At 49.8% G+C, this 21,145-nt stretch overlaps 1 protein-coding gene across 1 annotated transcript; it reads left to right on the top strand.

Annotated features, from left to right (window-relative positions):
- The first annotated feature begins 1,405 nt into the window (after window positions 1-1,405).
- On the top strand, window positions 1,406-14,367 carry FUS (FUS RNA binding protein). The gene is made up of 15 exons (XM_056137634.1): window positions 1,406-1,479; window positions 2,683-2,707; window positions 2,795-2,949; window positions 4,025-4,166; window positions 4,457-4,644; window positions 5,193-5,400; window positions 6,997-7,031; window positions 8,536-8,568; window positions 11,514-11,617; window positions 12,097-12,226; window positions 12,558-12,659; window positions 12,787-12,910; window positions 13,236-13,336; window positions 13,610-13,757; window positions 14,044-14,367. Exons 1-15 carry the CDS (start codon window positions 1,467-1,469, stop codon window positions 14,081-14,083), a joined length of 1,548 nt encoding a protein of 515 aa, XP_055993609.1. The 5' UTR covers window positions 1,406-1,466; the 3' UTR covers window positions 14,084-14,367.
- Window positions 14,368-21,145: the final 6,778 nt, after the last annotated feature.

Here is a 21,145-nt window from a genome sequence, read left to right as displayed (position 1 = left end):
AATACTGTTACTGAAAGGATATTCTCAATGCTTATCACTTCACCTCCTTTTAGTACTGTTTTTGTCCAGAGTGATCACTTCCAACTATCATTGTCCTAGTAGTCCATCTCTGTCCTATCTACATTCTCCCCTCCTATTTTGTGGCAAGTTTCCTACCATGGGCCTGTCCTCCTGGCCCTTATTTATTTCTACTGTAGGTCTTTGGTTATCATTCACATACTATTTTTTTTATGTTGCAAATGAGTGCAATCATTCTATTTGTCCCTCTCCCAACAAAAGTTTTGCAGTTTCACAGACCTCGATTCTCTATTCTAACTTGGAAAAAATCTGTCAAATTTCACAATTGAGGGGGCTGGAGCCATAGCACAGCTGGTAGGGTGTTTGCCTTGCACACGGCTGACCCCAGTTTGATTCCCAACATCCCATATGGTCCCCTGAGCACCGCCAGGAGTAATTCCTGAGTGCATGAGCCAGGAGTAACTCCTGTGCATCGCTGGGTGTGACCCAAGAAGAAAAAAAAAATTTACAATTGATTGTTCATTTTGAAGTCACTAAGTCCTTCACCGTGACTTCGGTTATTATTGGATCTCCGCATCAGTAAAGTGGTAGAGAACCAGGAGGAAAAAAAAAAGTAACCCAATAGTTTAAAAAAAAAATCATTTAATTTCAATGCTCTGAAATCCAGAAGGTTAGGGCTCCCCGCTAACCAGGCGGCAAAGTCGTGAGGATTTGGGTGAAAGAACAGGTGCTGGTCCAGGGTAAGACCCTCAAGGGCTGGGATAGATTCGCGTTTTCTTTCAGGTCAAACGTCACAATCCCCAGACTTCGGCGGGGAGTCAGGAAACCTAACTGCGAGCGAAAACCAGGACCCAGGGAGAGCGGGTGGCCGTGAGGGCCGAGAGGGAGGTTGGCGGCAGGAGGCACCGAACCTCTGGTGCGGAGGAAGGCATCTGAGGACAGGAGCATCCGGGTGAAAGTGGGGCCCAAACGAACAAAATTTCAGTTCCCTCTCCTCGACTCGGGTTTTGACTCCAGTCGGGTGGGCCGACTCCAGGCGGGCGGGGGTGGGGGTGGGGAGGGGGCTGCGGAGCTCGGCCCGCCCCGAAGTGAATCGGACCGTACCATCGTGCTCTCCGAGGGGTGGCCGCCGGTCGCGGGCCGGTTCCGCCGAGAGCAGCCCGCGGTCTCCGTCCTGCAGACGGGGGCGCGTACATCCTGCTCACGTCTCCCGGGTAACTGGGGGCGCCCCTCCGTCCGCTCGGCCTCGGGCGCCCCGGTCCTCGCGCTCAGCCCAGACGCGCCTCCCCGGCCGCCGCGCGCGTGGTGCGGTCCCCCCTCCCGCGGCAGGAGGCGGGGCGCCTACATAAGCCCCGACGCAGGAGGCGGGGCCGCCCAGTCCTCGCGGCGTCGGCGCTCCGCGGAGTCGGGTTCTGGTTGCTTGGCGGCCTCGGCGCGCGTGCGCGAACATGGCCTCAAACGGTAAGCGAGGGCGCGAGGCGGCGGGGGCGCGCCGGCCCGCCCGGGGCCCCGTTGCCTGGCGGCGGGGCTTGTGTGTGCCGGCGGGCCGGGGGCGGCCGTCGCCGCTAAGTTCCTTCCCGCCCCGCGGTGGCGGGAAGCCGCGGGAAGGGGCGAAGGGGAGGCCGATGTCGCCATTTTGTTTGCCTCTTCAGGAGCCCCGCGCGGGTTCGGGAGGCCGCCCCTGCGCGGCCCCTCTCCTGGAGGCGAGGGCTGGAGGGAGGCGCGTCTCGGGGCTGTGAAACGTGGGACCGGCCGGGACGGACGCGCGCGCGCCGCAGGCGGCCTTCGCCGCCCGGGCTGCCCGGCCCGCTCGGGCCCGCTTTGTCGCAGTGCTGCATCCGGGCACTCGCCGCGCGCACGCGCCCTGCCGGCCCCTCCCCCCGGGCGCGCGCCCCCTCCCGCCTCGTGTCGGCCCCGCTTTTTGTCGCGAGACCCTCGGCCGCCCGCTCCGCCGCGCGCGTCCGGCGCGGGGCTCGCCCCCGAGGCCCTTCGGGAAGGGGCGGGACCGCCCCGTTCCCGCCTGCTCTGCCACGCGGCGGGGGCGGAGGCTCGCGCAATCACGGCGCTGGGGGCGGTTTGGGGGTCGTGCGACGAACTCGGGGGCCGGACCCTCTCGGTATTCGCGCCTCAAATCACGCCTTCTGGCCTGGGGGCCGAGGGAACGGCCGCCTGGGCCACACCCTCTGCGGGCCCGGGAGCCCAGGCCCGCGGGGGACGCGCCTCGTTTCCGGCGCCGACCCAGCGGATCTCAGCCGCTGGCGGATCTCGATTGGGGCGTTTCCGAAGCATCCGTTGTGGCCACAGGGCAGGGGCGAGCCCGTGGGCGGTGATCTCTGACCCCGAGGGTCGTGGGGACCCTTCCCCGGGCTGCCTGGCGGTGTCTGCATGGAGAAACCCCTTCCCGGGCCCTGAGGTTGGCGGAGGGGCAAGTGCCCCTGCGTGCGCTTAGCGGGCAGCGGAGGCCGCCGCGGCGGGTCGGGGTGGGGGTGGGGGTGGCGGTTCAGCCTGCGGTGGTGCGTGGAAACGGGCCTGTTGTGGCCCGGAAGAAAGGGCGCTGCCGGCCTCCGGGTTCGGGTTGACTTCCTGTCTGGGTCTGTGTTGAGCGATCAGCTCTGCCCTTCCCGTGCATGGCCGAGGGTAATTGTTCCGTTTTGTCTTTTGCAGACTATACCCAGCAAGCAACCCAAAGGTAAGTGTCTTTTCTGTGGCTGCCGCTGGGGAGAGGGCGGGAAGGCGCAGGCGTCGGTCCTGATGGAAATGCTTCCCTCCTCTCCAGTTACGGGGCCTACCCCACCCAGCCGGGTCAGGGCTATTCCCAGCAGAGCAATCAGCCCTACGGACAGCAGAGTTACGGGGGGTATGGCCAGTCGGCGGATACTTCGGGCTACGGCCAGAGCAGCTATGGCTCTTCTTACGGACAGACCCAGAACAGTGAGTGCCTTCCTGCCTCTCCGCCTCTGCCTGCCCTTTCGACCTATAGTCCCAGGATGCAGCAATGCTGGGGGTTTCTCCGGCCTCGCTGGCGGTGTGGGGGATTGAACCTAGCCTTTGCGCTTGCGCACCCTGACCTTGACTCAACCCAGGAATGTTACTTTATAGCCCAGGTAGTGCTGGGAAACTACTAACCCTGGTTTTCATTAAATCCTTTGGAATCAGTCCTGTCCAACAAAAATGTTTGTTGACTTGTAATTCTTTGGTTTATTTTAAGCCCACACCTATCAGTGCTCAGGGCTTGCTTTTGGGGGGATTCTGGGGAACATGGGGTGCCAGGAATCGAACTACAGTCAGCCATGCGCAAGGCAAATTGTACTATTTCTCCAGCTCCTGACTTGTAATTCTTGACTTATTTCCCCTTTGGTCTTTCTGGTGCTGGGGGTTGTTGAGCTCTCTGTCCTGCCCCTCTCCCTTTGTTTTCTTTGATTTTTGACTCTCTTCTTCACTCCTCTCTCACATTTGGGCCACACCTGGCTGTGTTCAGGATTTAGTTCTCTGGGGCCATAGGGTGACCAAAAGTCAGTTTGCCACGTGCCCACCAGCACCTTACTGCTATGCTCTTGGGCCCTTAGACATTTTGCATTTCTATTTTCTATTTTCTGGTTTCTGGGCCATACCGGTGATTCAGGTAGGACCATATGGGATGTCAGGCATTGAACTGGAGTTGGCTACATGCAAGTCAAGAGTCTTACCCAGTATATTATTTATTATGAAAGTTTTATTTAGGGATGAGTTTGTTTATCCTCACATCCACAACTCAGACCTGGCACACATCAAAAAATAAGATCAACCACTGCTGGGGGTGGCAAGTGGTACTGAGAATCAAACCCAGTTCTGCATGCAAAATATGTGCTCATATTTGAGATCTGGTTTTGGGTGTGGGGTTGTAAGAATTCGCTTCTGAGAGGGTGATAACAATGTGGGTGATGATTAGGTAGTATTTAATGTTTCCGTAAGCCCGTAACTGGTTGTTTCTCTCTGAGTGTTTGTGATTGTGTTTTCTTTGACGCAGGCTACGGCACTCAGTCCGCTCCCCAGGGATACGGCTCAGCTGGTGGCTATGGCAGCAGTCAGAGTTCTCAGTCGTCCTATGGACAGCAGTCCTCCTATCCTGGCTACGGCCAGCAGCCAGCTCCGAGCAGTACCTCGGGAAGGTAAGTGGGGGGGGGCTGTTGGTATTGCTGAGGGGAGGGGCACGTCAAGCTCAGTGCCTGGGGTTTGTTTCTGATGGTGCTCAGGGCCATGGGGTGCTGTATGCATCTAGGGAACTCCATTCTCTGCTTCCTGGGTAGGGAATGAAGTTGCGGATGAACTGAGGAGGAACGAGGAGTAATGGGCAGTTGGCGGGAAGGGGCAGTGGGCCTTCGGGTATAGAGAATGAAATGTAGTGCTGGTGAAGCTTTGGACATGCCGGCATTCTGATTGGTATTTTTGTTTCCCTTAGTTACGGTAGCAGTTCTCAGAGCAGCAGCTATGGGCAGCCCCAGAGTGGCGGCTATGGCCAGCAGTCTGGCTATGGTGGACAACAGCAAAGTTATGGACAACAGCAAAGCTCCTATAATCCACCTCAAGGTTATGGACAGCAGAACCAGTACAACAGTAGCAGTGGCGGTGGTGGCGGGGGTGGCGGAGGTGAGGAAGTGCTTTCAGCTCTGGTTCCTGCCTGTTTTCCCTAAGGATCAACATTTTACTGCTTGGGTTTTTTTTTTTTTTTGGTCACACCCAGCTATGTTTAGGGGCTCATGCATTCAGGAATTACTCCTGGCAGTGCTCGGGGGACCATATGGGTTGCTGGGAATTGAACTCGGGTCGGCCACGTGCAAGGCAAAAGCCCTACCCGCTGTGCCCCTACTGCGTGTTTCTTACCTGAAAAGTGTTCTTTAAAATCTTTTTTCCTAGTTCTCTTTTTATTGTCATTTATTTCATGTTAATCTATATTTTTTTCTGTTATTTTCCCCCAGTGTGTTTTTTTGGGGGGTTGGGGGTAGTTTGGGCCACAACCCAGCAGTGCCCAGGGGTTACTCCTGGCTCTGCACTTAGGAGTCATTCCTGGTGACTTTTGGGACCATTTGGGATTGCAGGGTTGGGGCCCAGGTTGGCCATGTGCAAGGCAAAACACCTTATCCGCTGTACTCTGACCCCTCGAGTTTTTAATTTAAGCATCTTTCCTTTCCTGACAGGTAACTATGGCCAAGATCAGTCCTCCATGAGTGGTGGAGGTGGCGGTTATGGCAATCAAGACCAGAGTGGTGGTGGCGGTGGCTACGGGGGAGGCCAACAGGACCGTGGGGGCCGCGGCCGGGGCGGTGGCGGTGGTTACAACCGCAGCAGTGGTGGCTATGAACCCAGAGGTCGTGGCGGTGGCCGTGGAGGCAGAGGCGGCATGGGGTAGGTGTCTTGTGAGCCAGGGAGTATATCAGTGGGAAGGGAGGGTTGCATGAACTTCTTCAAACCCCTTACACAGTCCCGTACTTTAGTGCATGGTCTTACTCTAGGGATTTCTGAAGGCTTTGGGGGACAGTGACTGTTGCTCATATCTACCCATTTTGTTTTTGTGATGACTTTTGGGAGATTGACAACTCCAACCCACACCTCTTGAGTAGAGATTTGAGTATTGACGCTTCAGTTTCCGAAAAAGGGGGAAACTATATGAGTGTATGGATTGGAGTCATTGATGCCATAGGCAAGAAACACGGAAGTAAAGACTTCTCTCTGCAAGGGACACAGATGAACCCACTCCTGGGAAATAGGGAAACTTGTTGCTTGTCTTCCCATGTGTCTTCTAAGGGAGTTCTCACCGGTTAATATGACTTCAGCTTCCAGGAAATGATCACTCCTCCCGTATTCTGTAGTCACTTGAGTCCACCATCCATCACTTTGACTTATGCTAGTTGGACAGTAATGATTTTGCGTGACTTGGTTTATGGGTCTATCTGAAGTGTGCAGACCTTTCGTATTAGTGCCCCATCAACATTCCCCACTGCCCTCTTTCCTTGGTTACGTGTCCCGACTGGACCTCTTTCCTTCCCATTGTAGCTGATTTGAATTAATCAAACCTTAGATTTGATGTTAAAACAGTTGTCAAATCTGTGCTATGTAGGATTTCAAAGGACCCTCATGTCTCTCCCTTGGAAGGGGGAGGAATGTCTGTGTTTCTTTTATGGGGAAAGTTTTTTTTTTTTTTAAATTTGTGTATGGTAAGTATTCAGAGGTGGGTGGGGGAAGTTTCAAAAACCATACCAAAGTAAGGAAAACACTGTTGTGTGTGTGTGTTATATGAAAAACTTAAAAAAAAAAAAAAGAAAAAGAAAAGAAAAACAACTGTTATGTGACTGTTAACTTGCTCTGCATTTTATGTGCCACAGGTATGAAAGGTGACATTGCAAAATACTCGGCTCTTCTCACAGTGTAGAAGGGGTGACCCCGGGGGCGGGGGGAATCCAAACAACTCAGTAGTTAGGGTAGGGCCTAGCTAAGTCTGTCTTGCTTTATGGGGAAGTTGCCTTTGGTTTTGACTTTTTACGGAATGGGGTTGGGTCTGCTTGCTGCTTTCAAAGCAAAAAAACCATAAAAAATGTGTTCAGGGCTACCCCAGCCTGGTGTGCATTGTCTTCTGGGTCAATTGGGGGTAGGGTTTTTAAACCAAACATTGGGTTAGCCACTTGCGACAAGAGGAAAAAACATCTACATCTGAAGAAGGACCAAGGAAAATTGGGTCTTTTTTTTTTTTTTCCAGAGGAAATAGATACATAAACTTTTAAAGCAAAATCCTTAAAAGCTGTGTCTGAGAAATTGCACACGAGTGTGACATGCTCCAAGGTCAGACAAGGGGTGGTCAGGAAGGAGAACATATATTAGTAGCCACTTGTACCTTTTCCCAAAGCACCCACTCATGTTTGGGGAATGTTAAAAACAAAATCAAAAACCCGCCCTTTTGTAGCCGTTGGAAGCTTCATGTCCTTTCTTCTAACTTGTCTTCTCCAGCGGAAGTGACCGTGGTGGCTTCAATAAATTTGGTGGTAAGTGAACAGAGTTTCCAAAATTCCCAACTCCCGGCAATGCTTTGTCTGATTGTTCATTTGCAGATGTCTTAGCGTGTTTTAAGTGTCCCAGGTTTTGAAGTGTCCAGTACCACCTCCAGAACGGGGTGGGGTAGAATGCCACCTGCTGCTGGATGTGTGCTAAAAGGAGGCAGGCAGGGGTAACACTCGGCAGGCGTCTGGTACCAAATTGGTTTGACCCAGGTTAATGAGAGGTGTCTAGTAGGCCTCCGACAGGAGTGTGGCCGCACCTGGCACTTAGTAACCACCATGACAAACTGGAGAGTGTGTGCTGGAACACTGTGGTGCCAACTTGGCTTTAGGGCCCTTTTGATCAGTGTGTCCCAGGCTAGTGTGTGTGTGCGCGTGTGTAACATCTTCGAAATGTCTTAATTCTGGAAGAGATGTGAAATATGGCCCTGCCCGGAGGATGGTGAAGTTGGTGTTTATATATTAAATGCTGGATGGTATCACTACATTACAATTCTACATCTATGTACTTAATCTCAATTCCGATGGGCAAATTTATAGAAACTAGATCTGGGAAGGAAGGTGTGGACTTCAAGAAAGGTTGGGAGCGTGTGGCTCCTGGGAAATCACCAGGTCTTAACAGCACAAGAGGAATTTGTGGGAAAATTTGAGAAGTCTCCCAGTAAGCTGGAACTTTTCTGGTTTGGTTAACAAAAAGGTTTCTTGAAAGATTTGTCTCAACATTTTAAGCCAAAGGCTTGGGTTCATGATTCTTAGGTGTCATTGAGTGTGGGTACAATATTTATGGTGAATTCAGATAAACTTTGGTCAAAGATACGGTCTCTGGGGGGAAAAAAAAGAGGCTGTGTTAATGGAAATACGGTTTCTGGTCTGTTCCCTGGGAGATGATTTAAAAATATAGCTATCATGTATGTTTTTTTTTTAAATTATTTTCATGTGGTTTTGGGGAAACAACATGGTTTTAAGAATGGTTTTAAAGACGAAATTAAAAATTGTTCACAAGGGATAAGTGTTTGGTGTTTGGAGAAACTGGATGGATGCACATCACATTGCTGGTAGTAAGCCCATTTCTCTGTGGCGTGAGAAAATAGGGCCAAGCTCTGAGTTGGTTTGGTAACTTCACTTGGTCTCCCTCCTGCTCCCTTCATCTTCCCAACCCCCCAAATCTGCTGAGGACATTTTCCAGCCTGAGCTGGGGGAGGCAGCATTTTCTGAAGTGTGGAGTTGTCTCTGTGGGGACTCAAGTTACAGATCCTAAGAACAGCCAGCTGTGTCTTCCCAGCCCTGCCTAGGATTTTCTCCTCTGGGTAGCACCCAGGAGGACAGGGTTTGGAGTGAGGCTGTGAGCACTTAACCTGATAAAAATTGTAAGGATTTGAATTTGGTGTTGATTTTTTTCTGTGTCTGTCCTTTGACTAATGGCACCTCTTTTCCTTGTTTTTTTGTTTTTGTTTTGTTTTGTTTTTGTTTTTGTTTTTTCATGTCATTTAAGGCCCGCGGGACCAAGGATCACGTCATGACTCCGGTGAGTCTGCATGTGTCATGGAAGTCTAGAAGTAAACTGGTGCTCCAGGCTTTTACTCCCTGAATGTTTCAGGAATCTGAAAAGGAGCATTGATGAGGAATGCATTGAGGAGGAGGAAGATGGGTGTGGGGTGGGTGGGTGGAGGGAGCTTCAGCAGCAAATGAGCTGAGGAATGAGCATATATCTGAAGGGTTTTCACCCCTGGCAATTTAGTAGGCCTGGGAGAAGCCTGAAAACCTGCCTCTGACAAATTTCTGGAGATGCTAGTGCATCTCCAGAAATAGTGGGTCACACATGTAGATAATGACCCACCAAATTAATGAACAAAAAGGTAGTGTATCTTAAAAGCAGTTGGAAGAGGGGCTGGAGCAATAGGACAGCGGGGAGGGTATTTGCCTTGCATGCAGCTGACCCAGGTTCGATCTTCAGCATCCCAGATGGGCCCCTAAGCACCATCAGGAGTAATTACTGAGGGCAGAGCCAGGACTAACCCCTGAGCATCACTGGGAGTGACCAAAAAGAAAAAAGAATTGAAGGGGGCAAAGCAATAGTACGGTGGTTAGGACGTTTGCCTTGCATAGTGCCAATCCAGGGTCGATCCCGGGCATCCCATTTGATCCCCCAAGCACTGCCAGGAGTGATTCTTTAGTAGAACTAGGAGTAAACCCTGAGCGTCCTTGAGTGTGACCCAAAAAAAAACAGTTTAAAAAAAGCGAATTGAAATATAGTTCACAGTAGTAATGAAGTCACTTTTATTTGTAGAATGCTACACCAATCCAATTAAAATTTTCCCACCATTTTTCCATGCTGAGCTAGTATATCTGTTGGTCATACATTTTGTTTTGGCTTTTCATGTAAAATAGGTCTACTTTGTTGTGTTAGGTTTACAGTGAGTCTGCTATATTCATCTTGGCAGAGCTGATGGACTATGTTTCTAAGGTTATAAAGCTAGATTTGTGAAATGGCTACACAAGTAGTAGGTAGGGTTGTGAATTTCATTTGTCTTAACAGCTAAGCTCAATTATGTTTGTCTAGAAAGTGCTTAAAAAATGTATTGGTTTTTAGACTAGACCCTGCTGGGGGCTTTTCCTATTGATCTTTAGCAGTTTTTAGGGTATTGGAGATCAGTCATATCCAGGCCAGCAGCGCACATGCTGTTTCCCTGGTGCAGAATTACTATCTCTTTGGCATTTAGGGGCCACACCTGGTGGTGCTCAGGGCTTAGTTCTGTCTCTGCGCAGGTTCCATTCCTGGCAGGTGTCAGACCATGTGGGATGCTGGGGATAGAAATTGGGGTTGGCAGTGTGCAAGGCAAGGGGCCCTATGCTATCTCCGGCCCCCAGGAATTCTGTTCTATGAAAGCTAAACATTAAAATGTATTTTAATTATTTTTTTTGGCCACACCCCTCAGAGCTTATTCCCATGTCTCCATGTAGGGATCACTCCTGGTGGGGCTCAGGGACCCTGTGGGGTGCTGGAGATTGAACTGCATGCAAGGAAGCGCAAGGCAAGCCCCTTGCTTGCTCCTTAGAAATCACAAATCACGAATCATCCTGTTATTCGTCGATTGCCTCAAGCAGTCCCCAGTAACGTCTCTTTCATCCTAGCCCTGAGATTATATTCAAGGCTCTTTAGGAGAATGAGACCCGTCATTGTTACTGGTATTTGGCATATTGGGTACGCCACGGGGAGTTTGCCAGACTCTGCCCTGTGGGCAGGCTACATTCGATAGCCTGCCAGTTTGTCCAAAGTAGGAATGAGATAATAACAAGATCCTCCAAACTCCAGTAGGCGGGGGTCACACCCACCAACTGGCCCCCTGGCGCCGTGTAATCCCATCAACGGCCAAGACCCAGAGACTATAAAAACCAGCTCCCGGAAGAGAACAGTGCAGTCTCCTGCCCCCGCGCCTGGCTGCCCTCGCCGGAGCCCCTTGGAGGGGAGCGGGTCGAGCTTTCCTCCCTGCCCCCACCAGGGCTCCGGCAGGCCAAAGACCTCCAGGACCAGCCACCACCATGCTGAGACCACTCCTTAGAAATAAGAATTTTTATTTGTTTTTAGTGAAGCAGAAGTTGTGGGTGGGTGGGGAGCAACACCAGGTGATGCTCAACGGTTACTTGTGGCTCTGACTCAGGAATTTCTCCTGGCAGTGCTTGGGGTTCTCATACGGAGAGGATGCTGGCTGTGTGCAGGGCAAGCATGAAAGGTGTGAGGGGAGAAAAAGAAAGGAATATGTTTTCAAGAGAGAAGTGGACTTCTCCAGAGTGGAAAAAGCCCCTAAAAAGAATTTCTAGTTTTTGGACATACCCGATGGTGCTGTTGCTCTGGCCCTAAACTGGATTTTAATTTATTTTTTGGGTCATACACAGATGGCGCCGGGAGGGCGGGGGGTTTACTCCTGGCTCTGTACTCAGGAATTAATCCTGGCTTTGCTGGGGCGGATCTGGGGTGGCTGGGGATTTAACCCGGGTTGGTCATGTGCAAGGCAGAAGCCCTTCCCCCTATACTGTTGCTCTGGTGTCTAGAATTTTTAAAGCTGAATACTCAGATGTCTTTGGGGACTGAGGAAATATATCTCGAAGGGCTGAAGCATAAAGTACGTGTTTTGTGGTTAGAAAGTGCACCCTTTAGCACCTCCATTTGATCCAGCAGTTTTTTGGTTTTTGGACCACAATTCGTGGTGCTCAGGGATTATTCTTGATGGTGCTTGGCAATCACATGTGCTGTGACTTGTGACATTTTTCAAGCAAATGCACCATTTCTCTGTCCCTGAAACAACTCTTAATTCTGATTATGCTGGAAATCTAATCTAGGACCTTATATGGGAAGCCTGTTCTACAATATACCTGGGCTGTATTCCTGATCCTAGCAAGTATTGAATAAACTGACTTTTGTTTTAACGTTGATCTCCATATTTAACATTTCTTTCTGTTTTCCACAAGCAGAACAGGATAATTCAGACAACAACACCATCTTCGTGCAAGGCCTGGGCGAGAATGTTACAATTGAGTCTGTGGCTGATTACTTCAAGCAGATTGGAATAATTAAGGTACTTGCAGAGCAGAGTGGTAGTGTCTCATTGTGGGGTTTTGGGTTTCACACAGTTTACATTTTTTAAACAAATGGCAGATGTCCTAAACATTTGAATTTGGTAGTCTGATTTTCAGTTAATAAAGTGGGAAGCCATTGTAATCAATGACTTTCAACTTAAAAGTAGGAGATGGGGGTTTGGAGCGCGTAGAGTGTTTGCCCCTGGGCATCCCATATAGTCCCCCGAGCACTGTCAGGAGTAATTCTTGAATGCAGAGCTAGGAATAACCCCTGAGCATCGCCAGGTGTGACCATAAAAGCCCTTCTCCGCCTCCCTCCCCCCAAAGTAAAAGTAGGAGATGGGCAGTAGTAACTTGGAAGAGAGGAACTGGAGTTTGGTTATGATAAACCTTAGTTTATGGAGGAGGAAGGCGGAGGGGGGGCGCGGGGGATGAGTTTTATTCTGTAAGACTGATGTAATTCATGTTGCTTTTCTAGACAAATAAGAAAACGGGCCAGCCCATGATTAATTTGTACACAGACAGGGAAACGGGCAAGCTGAAGGGAGAGGCAACGGTGTCATTTGATGATCCCCCTTCTGCTAAAGCAGCCATTGATTGGTTTGATGGTATGTCTGGGGATGTTTGGGTGGGGATATGCAGCATCTATCCTTGGGAATGGGCTGCATATTGAGGGTCCCTTTGAATGGTATCAGTTATCTGGTACTTCTGTAATGGTAGTTTCTCTCTAATGATAGGTTCTCTTGTGTACATACCTCACTAGATTCTGAACCTGTACAGGAAGTCCGCCTTCTTGATCTTACTGTCCTTTTGACGGAACATAAGAACATGGTGTCAGGGATTGAACCTCCTATGTGTGAAGCATATGTTCTGCCTCTGCAGTATATTCTCACCCCTACCTGTGTTTTCTATTTTAAAATATCTCCTTTATTGCTTTAGGTAAAGAGTTTTCTGGGAATCCTATCAAGGTCTCATTTGCTACTCGTCGTGCAGACTTCAATAGAGGTGGTGGGAATGGTCGTGGAGGACGAGGGCGAGGAGGTGAGGGACGGCTTCATTCTGCTGGTGGAAGGAGGTGTTGACGAGGGGTGGGTGGTCAAGGTTCGCATGGGGCAGGTTAGGGTCATCAAAGTTGGCATGGGAACAGACTCATTTGGATCTCCATTAGGACCCATGGGCCGTGGAGGCTATGGCGGTGGCGGCAGTGGTGGTGGCGGCCGGGGTGGATTCCCCAGTGGAGGAGGTGGTGGTGGAGGACAGCAGCGAGCTGGGGACTGGAAGTGTCCTAATCCGTGAGTGAAATTTACTATTTTTCTTTTCTCATTATAAGCACGAGAAAGGAGAAGTGTGTGCCCTTACTAGTAGGACACAGTTGTTTTCCAAGGCCACACTGTGGGGTCTTGTTTGACCAAGAGGTTATACCTTTGTAAAGTTGTTGCGTTTGAAAAGGTACTGAATTCCATTAGGATTTTGTTGTGACATTGCTTTTCTGAAGCGAACCCTTTTTTGCTTCAGTGATGCTTTACTTTCCTTATAGTGAAGCCACAGGAGTCTATTTCTAGTTGTAGATTTTGTTTCCTCCTGCTTCTGCACTCCTCCAAACTGTCTTTTCCTTAGGACTTGTGAAAACATGAACTTTTCTTGGAGGAATGAATGCAACCAGTGTAAAGCCCCTAAACCAGATGGCCCAGGAGGGGGACCAGGAGGCTCTCACATGGGTAAGAAAAAAAGCTAGTAATGGGCCAGGTGATACTACAGTGGGTTGTATAACCTGGGTTTGATTGCCGGCGCCACATGGTCCCCTGAGTATTGGTGGCCCTGTAGGTTCCTGAGCACTGTTGGGGGTTGGTTACCTAGGTATCCTGGCTCAGCAGGGCCTGAGTGTCACGCTTCCTTGGGCCTTTGGACTGACTGTTCTAGGCTGGAGGGTAGTAGGTAGTAGGAGGGGAGGGACTTGAGGAAATTATACCCTGTTTGTTCTTCTGTCCTAGGGGGTAACTATGGAGACGATCGTCGTGGTGGCAGAGGAGGCTATGATCGGGGCGGCTACCGAGGCCGTGGAGGGGACCGCGGGGGCTTCCGAGGGGGCCGGGGTGGTGGGGACAGAGGTGGTTTTGGCCCTGGCAAGATGGACTCCAGGTAAGAAAGAGTAGAAACTGAAATAAAAGACCACACGGATGACTGGGGAGGATGGGTTGCAAGGTTTCATTAGGAAAGTGGTTTCATCTTGATGGGTTGGTTGCAAAGAGCTGAGATGTAGTGGGGTAGAGGAGGGGAGGAAAATTAGCCTGGAGGGAATGTTTATAGAATATGTTTGTAGAATAAACGTATCTTGGGGTTGAGTAGCAGGACCTCAAGCAAGGGGTCTTGGGGTGTGAGCTTGAAGAGGTGGCAACTCGGACCTAATGGATGCTTTTTCTTCCAGGGGTGAGCACAGACAGGATCGCAGGGAGAGGCCCTATTAGCCTGGCTTCGGAGGTGCTGGAGCAGCTTTTCTTCCTGTACCCAGTGTTAACCTTCATTTATTTTGTAACCTTCAAATTAGTGATCGCCCGCTGGTTTTTTGTGTTGGACTATGTAATTGTAACCATACCTCTGGTTCCCATTAAAAACCATTGTTTTAGTTAAATATTTTCCCTTCCCCCCTTTTCTCTCCTGGAGGATTGATGTATGCATCAGGAATGTGGGGAACTTTTACTCTTTCAGGCATCCTGCCAAGCAGGAACTGGAATAAAGTGTTTGATACTGGTTAAGGGGAGAAAAGGTCAAGTAGTATCCTTGTAAATAGTGATAAAACCATTGTGTTATGGCAAAAGTCTGATATGTAAATGAGGTTAAAAATGGGATATCATGAGTGCTGCCCAAAATGTATCCAGCTTGGGGGATTTACCACTTTCATATACTTATTGTGGGTGGTGGTGGTGCTGGCAGTGCTGGTGGAGGGTTGGGTGGGGGGGTGGGTGTCGGTTGGGATGGGAATATTTTGTCACACCAGGTGGTGCTTAGGTTACTGTTAGAATGACCCCTGGATTTGGGGGATTCCAACTGGGGAGTCGGGAAACAGGTCGAGTTGTATGCATGTATTGTGTATCATTTTAACTTTATTTCTAAGGGTGGGTGGGGGAATGTATAAGTTTGCCTTGGACAAGGGGGTAAAGCAGTCATGATGCCAGAGCACAGGATTAGAACCAAATTGATTTTTTTTTTTTTTTTTGCTTTTTGGGTCACACCTGGCGATGTCAGGGGTTACTCCTGGCTCTGCACTCAGGAGTTACTCCTGGCGGTGCTCAGGGGACCATATGGGATGCTGGGAATCGAACCCGGGTCGGCCGCGTGCAAGGCAAACGCCCTACCCGCTGTGCTATCTCTCCAGCCCCAGAACCAAATTGATTTTTCTGCAGGGAGTAGAGTAACTTGAGTCTCAGCTACAGAGCTGGAGTTTTTCTCAATTCTTAGTCCCTGTACTGCCAAAAATAAGATGTAGTGTTATTTGGCTTCAAGTTAGAAAATACTACTAAGTTCTCATTGAGATAGTACAAGTACAGTGGGTAGGGTGCTTGCCACATGTGAGTGATCTGGGTTTGATTCCCAGCATCCCATAATAGTCCCCTGAGCCCCCCAGGAATGATTTCTAAATGCAGAGCCAGGAACGAGCCTTGAGCACTGCTGTAGTAGCAACAGTTTTTAGTTTCCTGACTTTCTGTTCTCAGTGTTTTCATTCTAAAAGTTTTGTTGTACTTCAGGCTAGGACTGCTGGCTGAGTGAGTGGGGTCACTCCCAGTAGCGCTTGGAATAGTTGAACCAGCTTTATGCTAGCATGAGCTCAGCCCCATGAGTTCAACACCTAGGTCCTGAAATAACTGGGGAGCAGATTCATACCAGGCATTTGTTTGGGCCTTAAGGTGCTTGGACTCGAGGTGAGAGATTTGGGAGTGAGATAGATCCCAAATAAGTGGGATTGAGACAAGGGAGGTGGAGGCTATCTGGGTAACACAAATCAAGAATGAGATAGGTTTTTTGCTTTTGTGTATTCCTTTTGGGTCGCACCCAGCGATGCTCAGGAATTACTCCTGGCGGTGCTGGGGGCCATATGGGATGCCGGGGGTCGAATCTGGGTCAAACCTGGGTCAGCTGCATGCAAGGGCAAATGCCCTAGCTGCTGTACTATCGCTCAGGGTCAACAATGAGATAGGTTTGAGTCTCAAATGGCTTGAGGCTCAGGCCCTTTCAAGGGGGAGAGGGTGAGAGTCTTGGAGATACTGGAAAAAGGCAGTTCCAGTGAGGGAAACTTAAGGAAAGTTCTATTTCTGAATTGCTCTCTGAATCCCAGATCTCCTTTTCTCCACCCAGTGCTGCGCAGTGTGTGCTGAGATTGAATGCAGGACTTTGGTGCACAAATCATGTTCTCCGGCTTGTGGAGCTATCTTTGGCTTCCATTTCTTGTTCTTTTTTCTTATTTGGGTTTTTGGGGCACATCTGCAACCAGGGGTTACTCCTTGCGGTGTTTGGTGGATCATATCGGATGCCAGGGATCAAACCTGGGTTACTCCTGGCTCTGCACTCAGGAATTACTCCTGGCGGTGCTTGGTGGACCTATGGGATGCCGGGAATTGAACCTGGGTTGGCTGCGTGCAAGACAAACGCCTTACTGGCTGGACTTGACGCTTAGGCCTGTCTTACATTTCTTAAAAATTTCTGTTCTTCTCTTACATCAAGGTGCATCTATCTGCTTTCATGGAATTGAAATCTTAAGGTTTGACGCCATGCCTGGCAGTGCTTAGGGACTTGACTATGACTCTGTGCTCAGGAGTCACTTTGGCTCAGCTTGGGAGACCATACGGGGTGCTGGGGATTGAATTTGGGTCAGCTGTTTACATGTAAAAGCTCTGTGTGCTGTATTGTCAATTCAACTAACAGCCCCCCCCTTTTTTTTTTCGATGGGGGAAGCAAGTTTTTTTAAAATTGAAACTTAAGATGTGAGGGAAGAGGGATCAACTATCTCGTCTCGCTAGTTTCTTTGCCTGTTTTCACACTGGAGAAGCCTGTGTTCTTCCTCTCTCCTCACATCGAAGTTTCAGTTATTAAAAAAGTGAATTTTTTTTGTTTGGCTTGTGGCACTGAGGGGGTCACAACTGACAAGACAGTTCTTGGTGCATGTGGCAGAGACGGGGTCCAAGTAATCCGGGGGGTGACTCCCGCTGGCCAGGGGCTTTGAGACAGAGCCCTCTGACGTCGGGCAGGTGCCGAGATGCAGTGCTGTTCATACAGTCTCCTCGAATGTTCCACGGTGGCTGAGGCTTGCCTGGCAGTTCGTGTACATGGGCATGTGTATTTCGCCGCATAATTTCACGTCAGTTGTGTTGTATCTCCTCCTCCCCGCCAGGATCCCATGGTGTGCAGCCATTATGGAAAGTTTTCTTTTTTTCTTGTGCCAGGGATTTCACTTTGCCACTGAACTGCATTCCTGGCCCTGTGAAACTTGGTTTTGTTTTGGGGTCACACTTGGAAGTTCTCAGGGATTGCGCCCAGTTCTTAGATCATTCCTGGTGGTGCTTGGGACAATATGGGATGCCGTGGACTGAACCCAGGTCAGCTGCATGCAAGGTGAATGCCCTATCCACTGCACTACCATTCTAGCTCCGTGAAACTTCTTTTTAACAATAAAAAGGGAAAAAACCTAGCTTGGCTGGACAGTAAGGGAAGGTTATATTTTGTGCAGCTCACCTCGCATATGACCCTCAAACACCAGCAGGGGTCACTCCTGAGCTCCAATTCAGGGCCAGGAGTATTGTGGCCTGTGGCGCCAACCCTTGCTTCCTCTCCTCCAAACCCTTGTGATAGAGGAAATGATTACGTAGTGAAACTTTTTTCAGTGCTTCAAGTTGAGGAAACGATAGTCCTGGCAGTCAGTTGTTGAGCATGAAAGAGCATTAAGGGTACTTGGCTGACAGACCAGCTTGCAGAGTGCATGGATCCGTGTGTGGAAGTGCTTTCCTTATGAAAATTGGCAGGTCGGGGCCCCCAGGAGGTAGGGAGCACAGTGGTCAGAAGTGTGCGCTTTGCACGCATAGGATCCTGTCTGGTGTGGTAGTGCATGCGTCATGTGCATGGCCTTGTCCGTGCCTCCTGCAGCCACTGCCCCTGGCACTATGCTCCCCCGAGTTCTGCCAGAAGAGGTTGAAGGATCATACGGAGTGCTGGCGACAGAACCCAGGTCAGGATAAAGCAAACTGAGGAAGTTCGTTTCATTTTCATCAGGGGACCTGAAGTAGGAAGCAGTGATGTCAGGAAGGGGATTCTCCCCTGCCCCATTACTAAGCTGATTAAGAATATTCTGGGTTCTCAAATTTTTGGGGGGCTTGAAGGGTGGCTAGGGTCACACTGGTGGGCCTCCATTTACTCCTGGCTTAGGAATCAGTTCTGGCAATGTTTGGGGGGCCGTGTGGGTGCCAGGAATTGGACCCCAGTCTGCTGCATGCAAGGTGAACACCTGCCGGGCTGTCCTGTTGGCCCCTCTGACTAAAGCCTTCAGGTCTGGAGCCAGTGTTAGAATTTTCACTCTGTAGAGCAAGCATATCTGTGTCCTGTGGCTCCTGGATTTTTGCCCCCCCCCCTCCTTTTGTTGTTGTGGAGAACCTTGGGGAGCCCTGTTGCTTGGGGACTGAATCTTGCTCTCATACACAAGGTGCCCCCGTTCTTGGAGCAATCTCAGCCCCTGATCTTTCTGAAAAGAATGTTGCTTTGAATGACTTCATATTTGTGCTTCACCCAGAAAAGTTCTGGTGGCTTTAGTATGGTCTCTGGGTCCCTGCAGCTAGGAGTGAGGGAGGTTGAAGTCCTGGAGGTCTGATTACTGCCCTTTAGTTTCTTGGGACTGAAGAGAGTACAGCAGGTAAGGTGTTTGACTGCATGCAGCCCACCTGAGTTTCATCCCCAGCACTCCATATGGTCTCCCAAGACTCCCAAGAGCGATGGTGAGTGCAGAGGCAGGAATAAGCCCTGAGAAGTGCTGGATGTGGCCCAACCACCCCCACCCCCACACAAAAAAAAAGTTGGACTTTCTTTTTTTTTTTTTTTTGAGGGGACCCTGGGACCCATTCTTTTTTTTTTTTTTTTTGCCACACCCAGCATTACTAAAAGGCTGAACTCCTGGCTCTGCACTCAGGAATCCCTGCTGGCAGGATTTGGATGGTGGGGGGGGGGGGGATGGGAGACACAGGAGACCATGTGGGGTGCTGCGACTTATCGGGTACATCTAAAGCAGGAACCCTTGGGAAAAAAAAAAGCTCTGCTGGCTGTTTTATCTCTGCTCCCCCTGGGATCACCCTTTGACAACCAGACTATGTAGTTCAATGTTTAGGCACAGTGATGGGGTGTTGCTTGGCTGTGCTGGGTGGCCTCCAGAGGTACAACTGGCAGCGGGTGTTGGTTCAAGGCCTTAAAGCACTTTCCTTGGATGCTGCTGATCTGGAGATCTGCTGGTTGCTGCTATTTAATTTCTTGGGGCCAGGGCGAGTATAGTGGGTAAGACCTCTGCCTTGCACACGGCCAACCTGGGTTCCATCTCTGGTCTTTATTGTCCCCAACCCCTGCCAGAAGTGTGACCTAGGGAACCATATTCAGTGAGAGGGATTGAATCCGGGTCACCGCTGCCCTGACCTGCAAGGTGTGTATTCTGAAAACAGGTACCTGTTCATCATTTGAAAAACTCCACCCCCTCTCCCCCATGGTGCAAAAAAATTGAACCCAGAATCTCACACATGCAAAGCATATGCTTTATCTACTAAATGGCCTGTTTGCACCCCCTAGGCCATTTTCTCATTCCTGTGAGAAGTGAGGGTGGTGGGATATATATCACTTGGAGCTTTATCCATTTTCCAGTAGTAATTTCCTTGGCTGGCTTTGCTCTTCCTTTTTTGGGGGGAGGGGCAGTGAGGACTGGGCTGGTGAGGCTACCAGGCAATGCTCAGGGGACCATATGGGATGCCAGGCATTGAACCCGGGTCGTGTGCAAGACAAACGCTCATTGAACTATCACATTGAACTGCTCTTTTGATCAGAGGTTGTGGCTGGTGAGGGTGGGTTGGGGGAAGGTGTATGCTGCTGATACTAGTCTTTTCCCGTCTTTAAAGCAGCCCAGCTTTTTGCCATGATATGTTGGGTCTGTGTGAGGAAGCTTTGAGATAAGAGGACTGATTGGTGAGCTGTTCGAAAGTTCACAGCCTTCTTCACAGTTCAAACTTCTTCAAAGTTCAAAGAGTGACATTTATATTTGAGGCACATTTCTCACTGTGTTTTATTTTAGTCACCCACTATGGGGTTTGTAACCAAATTTACCTATACTTTTCTGCTGTTGACTAAAAATGTTCCATCTGCATTTTTTTTTACTTTGTTTTTTGGGCCACAGCCAGTGATGTCAGGATTCACTCCTGTCTCAGCTCAAGGGTTACTCTTGGCGAGACTCTGAGGACCCTGTGTGGTTCCTGGAAACCCAGTCAGGTGCGTGCAAGGACTGTTATGTGCTGCGCTCTCTCTCTCTCTTTCTCTCTCTCTCTCTCCCCCCCTTCCCTTTCGCTCCCTCCCTCTCCCCTCCCTCCCTCCCTGTTTCCCTCCTCTGTCCTCCCCCTCTCTCCCTCTCTCCCTCTTTCTCTCCTCTCTCCTCCCCCTCTGGCCCTCCCACCCCTCCCTCCTCTTCCCCCCCCCCATCTCTGCCATCTTTTTCTAGTCTAGTACTGAGCGCCTTTTCATATGGACTCAGTACTTGCTAAGCTTCTTTTGCTTCATCAGCTTATTTTGAGGTGTTTTCCTCAAAAGTTAACTTATTCACTACCTCATGCAAATGTTCATGATACTGGCATATGAAGAAGTAGACTTAAGCAGGTCTTGGCAGCAATACATGTACATATGTGTGTGTGTGTGTGTGTGTGTGTGTGTGTGTGTGTGTGCATACACACATAACATGTGGACATGTACATTTGTGTGTAATATTATTTTGTGTATGTTCTATGTACACATTTGGCCACCGCAGTGATACTTGGGGATTACTGACATGGTGCTCAGGGAATTCCCGGTGGTGCTATGGTGCCAGGGCTTATTTTAGGGCCTCTGCATGCAAAGCATGCACTTCAGTTCATTAATCTGTCTCCATGGCCCTTGCTGCTGATTTGGCTTTAGGGCTTGTAGAATTTGAAGCTCTTCAGTCCTGTGATGAGAGTCCTAATGAATTTTTAGCCTTTGGAGTTGTCTTGTAGCAGGCACAGATGAGATGTGCGTATCCCATGAGCAGGAGTTTGGCTTGTTCACAATAGGGTTGTTTCAGGCATACAACATTCCAACACTAGTATGGAATGTTGTATTCCTATTGCTAGTATCCCTAGTTTCCCTCCCTACTCCCAGCCAGGCATATAACAAATTTATTTTGTATTGCTTGGTCCAGTAAAAGTTAATGGAATGGGCTGGAGTGATAGCACAATGGGTAGGGCGTTTGCCTTGCACGCGACTGACCCGGGTTCGATTCCTCTGTTCCT

Source organism: Sorex fumeus, unplaced genomic scaffold, assembly GCF_029834395.1.
Source record: "Sorex fumeus unplaced genomic scaffold, SorFum_2.1 ptg000126l, whole genome shotgun sequence".
NCBI lineage: Eukaryota > Metazoa > Chordata > Mammalia > Eulipotyphla > Soricidae > Sorex > Sorex fumeus.
The sequence above is the reverse complement of the archived record's forward strand: the minus strand, read 5'-3'. Positions and strand labels throughout refer to the sequence as shown.